General features: G+C 46.2%; 1 protein-coding gene across 3 annotated transcripts in view; it reads left to right on the forward strand.

Annotated features, from left to right (window-relative positions):
- The window catches only part of LOC140530090 (cytochrome P450 4A25-like), a 43,427-nt gene extending 37,427 nt beyond the window's left edge, over window positions 1-6,000 (forward strand). For all 3 annotated transcript variants that reach the window (XM_072649333.1, XM_072649331.1, XM_072649332.1), the window contains 3 exons: window positions 3,342-3,406; window positions 5,174-5,256; window positions 5,635-6,000. In XM_072649333.1, coding sequence (XP_072505434.1) covers window positions 3,342-3,406; window positions 5,174-5,256; window positions 5,635-5,800 — 314 coding nt within the window. In that variant the 3' untranslated portion in view covers window positions 5,801-6,000. The remainder of the gene's footprint in view (window positions 1-3,341; window positions 3,407-5,173; window positions 5,257-5,634) is intronic.

A 6,000-nucleotide genomic window follows, 5' to 3' on the forward strand; every position in this document is an offset into this window, starting at 1 on the left:
TGATAAAGTTTTCTCACACTTCTCATAATTGAATAAAGTTTTCTCACAAGACAGAAATTAGACCAGATCTTCGTTGAATAGAAAGAGAATTGCACTGGCTTCAGAACTGAGTCACAAGATGGAGTCAGTGTGATTCACTCAATTCCCACCACCCCTTGCTGTTTGAGTTCCTCCACCAAGCTAAACATCCCCAAGTCCTTTCAACTGATCCTCACATGTTATAGTCTTCAAGGTCCTTCACTGCCTTGGTTGTCCTCTGGATACTCTTAAATTTATCAGACAGTCCCACTGCCATACTATTGACAGATCTCATTTTGAAGGTTGTGTCCATTTCTGTTAAACCTAGACTATTGCCTCACTCTTCCTGGAAGCTCAATGCACACTACGACATGGCATTACCATTTGGGTCACGTTGCAGAGTCACATTGAACTTGTGTTCTCCTAAAACCCCCAGATTGGTCTCAGGGCGTGCTGGAGCCAGCTTTAACCTACTGGCAAGAACAAATTGTTAAGCTTTCAGGATGAGCATTGACACCTCAGAAACCAGCAAATACTACAAATCTGGGCTTGGTTTATTGTTTTGTTGATTGTCTAGATTTAATAAATGATGGAGAAAATGGTGATAGTGCAAATTTAACTTAAAAGTAGACAAAATGTTTCAGAGCCAGTTGTTAAATATATCCAGTATACCATGTCTGTTTCAGAATACCTGCTGTTTAACCATCCTTCTACCATCTTATACTTTGTGATGTTGATTATTTGTACCCAAGTGCAAGACTTTCCATTGACCCCTAGTGAATTTTATCTCTTTAGATTCAGCCCAGTACACTAACCTGTCAAGACCCTTTGGGATCCTGCCTCTAATTCAGTTCTCCCTTCCACCTTGGTGTCATCATAAAATCTGATGGGCATACCATATATGCTTTCATCCAAGTTCTGGATAAAAAATACTAAACTGAACAAGGCCAAGCATAGATCCCTGGGGTACTCCATTGAAGACTTTCTGTCATGTTGACATGGAACCAGTAACGACTCTTTGAATCCAGTCTGATCAATGTTTATCTTCTCCACAAGCACAGCATAAAATACTTTAGCAAAGGCTTAGCTAAAATCCAGGTAAACCATATCCTCAGTATTCCCCTCATCAATGAGGGTGGAGGGTGTCTCTACCAATAAAGAAAATACAGTGAGTCTGACCTGACCCAGATGAAAGCACACTGACCCTTGCTCACTACTGCTTCCCTTTTTCAATATTTAGCAAGCATAGCTTTGATGGTGTGTCCCAGAGTTTTTCCAGAAATCAAAGGCAAGCTAAAGGCCTAGAGTTTGCAGACTATTCTTATTCTGTTTTGGACAATCAGGACCACATTAACTAGCATGAGGTCAGGTTGCAGATAAAACATATGCATCACATGAGATGTAAGAATTGTGAGAAATTGTGAGAAAACTCCTTTTTATCAGTCTTCAGATCTGACTGGGTTTCTGGTTAGTTTCTGGTCCTTAGTGAAGGGTCTCTAAGCAGCAGGTGGAGGTGGTCCAGTTTCCTAACCACATAGGGCTCAGTTCAAACGACACAGTAAAGTTTTCTCACAATTCCCACAATTGAATAAAGTTTCCTCACAAGACAGAAATTGACCAGACCCCTCGTTGAATAGAAAGGGAACTGCTCTGGCTCCAGAATTGAGTCACAAAAAGGAGTCAGTGTGGTTCACTTAAGTCCTATCACCCCTTGGCGTTTTAATCCCCCACCTGGAGAAAAGAGAAGGAATGTGATCTCTGTCTTCAAGTATTTGGAAGACTGTCCCATGGTAGACTGAATTTATTCTTGGGAGGGGGCTGATTTTTAGATACGTAGGTTTAGATCTGATATCATGATAAAAGTCTTCCAAACCAGAGAGGTCCAAAAGAGGGATGGGAATCCCCCAGTTTTATTGATGGTTCTGTCCTGGATTTAGAGCTTGTACAAATCTCCGAGGGCATAGAGCACAATCTAGTTTCTTGCCCTTCCTTGCCCTAACTGCCCTTACTGTGAGAGAGAAGTTAGTCCCTTTTCAGGGCTGTTGACCATAGCTGTTGACCTCCCTGACCCATGGGTCATCAGCCGTATCTGAGAGACAGTGGTAAAAGTCAACGTCCCTCTGGCCCTCATGGACATTGGCCTCTGGAGTTTACTGATCTGCTCAGATAGAGGCAGGGTCTGAGATTTGAGGAGAGATGATACCGATATCTGGTCATAGAAAACTTTTGTCCTGAGGGTGTGCTTTGTTTCACCCTATTTTTCTCTTCCTAGTCCTGGTCCAGGTTGATGCTTCTCATCTTTCTCAAGATTAGAGGAATATATGTTAATGATTAGGCAAATTCCCAATTCTTTATGCGTTTGCATGTTGCAAGGTTGTAGGAATCCTTACTTGGGGCCAAGAAAGAGGAGGTTGGTTGAGTTGGAAGGAAAACCAGCATTAAGTGAAAAGCCAGGCTGGGTTAGCGTCAAGGTATCTGTGGGCCACAGAAGTCCAAAAGGTGGAGGTGAGCAGGGGTCCAGAGCTGAGGAGTCCTTTGTAGATTGGAAATCCAACCTAGTATAATGGAATGGAAGGAGCCTAGATGGGCAGCTAGAAACTTGGGTTCTAATGATACCTCTGAGGAATCAGGTGATGTCACTGATGTTACTGTAGGCAAGTCATTGTCACTGGAGGGACTTCTTTTCTGCATTTGAGGGTGGAACTAAATGAAGCTTTCTAGGTCCTCTGGTCCCATGGTCTTCTGAGTCTGAGTAGGGCTTTCCAAGAGCTTGATCAGTTTCTGTGCTAACTTGACTCCACAAAACCTTTTACCCTGATGCCCTGGTGGCTTGTATTCCTCCTTCCAACCCACAACCTGGCTGGGGATGGTGGGGTGTCAGTGGGATCTGGTTAGGTCCTAGAAGCTTCTATGACTCGGATACTGTAGAGACTTTAGTCTTTCTACTGACCAAATAGCCAGGCCCACAGACTGCTAGGCCTTAGGCTGGTGGATTGAGAGCCCAGCACCTATGGGCTACTAGGTAGACCAGTGTCTAAAGTGTCGGACCTGGAGTCAGGAAGACTTGAGTTTGAATTCTGCTGCAGCCACTTTACTAGCTGTGTCTTGCTGAGTAAGTCACTTAATTTTTGTCACTTCAGTTTCCTCATCTGTAAAATGGGGATGATAATAGGCTTGTTGTGAGAGCCCAGTGAGATAATGTGGGAAGAGCTTTATTCATCTTAACGTGCCATATGGATGCTAGTTCTTATTGGCACTGTTGTTTGGGAGGGGTGGGGTGCAAGTCAGCGTGTCTCTCCAGCTGCTTCTTTTTACCTCTCCAGGAGCCTCTGTCACTATCAACATATACGCCCTTCATCACAATCCCAGCGTGTGGCCTGAACCAGAGGTGCGTCTGCCCTCCAAAGGGGAGGAGCTCAAGGGTCCATTAGAGATGATGGGGAGGGGGGCAGGTAGAAGGGGATAACCGACAGAGAATACTCCAGCCCCTCTGGGGGATAATGCAAAAGATGATGAAATTGGTGGTGATGGGGACAGTCCTGGGGTTCAGACCACATCTGGAGGTGGCACTGTGCTCAGTTCTGGACACCACAAGTTCAAGAAGGCCAGTGCTGGGCAGCTAGGCAGTGCAGTGGATGGAACACCTGCCTTAGAATCTGGAGGACCTGAGTCCAAGTCTGGCCTCAGACATTTACTAGCTATGTGACCCTTGGGAAGTCACTTAACCCTAACTATATCCAAAAAAAGTCATTGCTGAGTTGGAGAGTGTCCAGAGGATGGGAAAGGGCTTGGAAGTCATGTCATAGGAAGATCATTAAGGGAACTGGAGTTTTTTAGGCTGGAGAAGGGCAATGGGGCACATGAGAGCTGTCTGTCCTCTGGTACCTGAAGGGTCATCCTGTGCAGGAACTGTCAGACTTATTCTGTTTGCCTCTGGAAGACAGAACCAGGGCCAAAGGGTAAAGTTTCAAAGAAGTAGATTGAAGCTGGACATCAGGACAACTTTCCTAACAGTCCAAAGGTGGGAATGGTCTGCCTCAGGAGACCTTGAAGTGAAGGCTGGATGGCCATTCATGGAGGAGTGTCATAGGGGGCATTCTTTCTTGGCCAGGAGCTGGATTGGATGTTTTCTGAGGCCTCCTTCCAAATGTGAAGGAAGTTTGATAAATGGGGAAATATGGGCTGAGGAGGATGAGGGTGGGAGTTAGTTAAGAAGTGGGTTAAAACATCTGCTGTAAGTGTGAGGCTGGGCTTGGAGGTGGAAGGAGTGGATAATGAAAGAAAGAATTAATAGGGATAGAAGAGAAAGCTTGTTAAGTCACAGGGAGGATCACAGAGTCCTAAATCTGGAGCCACAAAGGCCAGTCTCCTCATTTTACAGATGAGGAAACTGAGGCCTAGAGAGCATCATAGCAGGAGCGCCATATATTTGTAGCTGGTGAAATCAGTTCCATTTCATGGTTTTCTCTAGTGGCTCTGGAGTAGGAGCAGAGAAGGTGGATGATGGGGGGGTGACCCCCAATGATGAGACCTGCAGGGTAGGAGTGAAGAAATTCTAATCAAGTGGGCAAAAGCATCCAGTGTAACAGCTAATGAGACACTAAAGGCAAACCATGGGGTCCAAGGTGGATATGGAGAAAATCTAATCCGGAAGTGAGGGGAGATGGACTGTGGGACCAGGGATGTGCCAGATGGCTTAAGGACACCATGAGAGTTTAGAAGTCTTAGTATGGAGGAGAAAGAGGCAGGACAGGAGGTTATAGTTAGGAAGAGGAATTTCAGACTTCCTGATTTTGGTCATGGTGTAGTTCAGAGAGATGCAAGATCTGAGGTCCACATGAATATTGAAACACAGGAGGATGAGAGGATGGGGTGAGGCAAGGAGACTAGGAACCTGGTGCTAAGTTCATTAAACAAGTTTCTAGACCAGTCCAGTAGTTGGCAGAGGATGGCAGCAAAACCAAAGAGAGGGTAATTCAAGTATAGTATGGGTCTCAGAAGACCAAAGAATCCTGAAGTTTGATGGTAGAAGAAGGGCCTAGAGTGGGGTGGGGAAGGGGAGGAGAATCATCTTGGGTCTGTGAGTCAAGGAAAGTAGGACCCTTCCCACCTTCACGCAGTCCTGCCTCCCACTAATGCTGGCATTAATTGGCAGGTGTTTGATCCTCTCCGATTCTCCCTGGAGAACTCTGCCTTCCGGCCCAGCTTTGCCTTCCTTCCCTTTTCTGCTGGTTCCAGGTGGGTTTTCCTGGGTGATGATCTGTGCATATCTGTACATATATGTAGATAGAAAGATGGTCCAAGTAAAGACATGCAATCCAAAGAGATGTAACACGTGTGCACGCACATGTATGTACGTAAAGGCACACATGTGCATGCATGTGCACACATGTGTACATGTGGGTGCTCGTGCGCACACATGTATATGCATGTATGTGTGTACATGCATGCATGTGTATGTGCATGTGTGAGTGTGTGTGTGTAAGTGTGTGTATGTATATGTGTGTTGGAGGAGATAAAGGGCTGGAGGTGTGGCTTGCGGATGGAGGCAGGTCTTAGAAGACTCCTGAACCTCTGCTGAGCCCACACAGTTTCTATTCTCCTCGGCATCCGTAGGAACTGCATCGGGCAGCAGTTTGCCATGAATGAAATGAAGGTGGTTGTGGCTCTGACCCTGCTCCACTTCCACCTGGAACCAGATGACGCTCAGCCTCCAGAGCTCTTTCCCATGGTGATTCTCAGGTCCCAGAATGGGATCCACCTGAAGCTGAAGAGGCTCTGAGGAGGCTGCCTTGAAGGAGGAAGACAGCCATCCTTCTCTCCCCATCCTTTCCTTCCCCCACCCCCTTTCCCACTCCCATCCAGCCAGCCTTGGGGTGGCTTACCTAGACTTGCCTGGGGGTGGGAGTAGGGAGGGCCTTTGTCTACCTGTCCTCCATCCCCACAAATACCTTCATCTGTAATAAAAGTTGAATCATCTGA

This window comes from Notamacropus eugenii, chromosome 2 (genome assembly GCF_028372415.1).
Source record: "Notamacropus eugenii isolate mMacEug1 chromosome 2, mMacEug1.pri_v2, whole genome shotgun sequence".
In the NCBI taxonomy this organism is placed as follows: Eukaryota; Metazoa; Chordata; class Mammalia; order Diprotodontia; family Macropodidae; genus Notamacropus; species Notamacropus eugenii.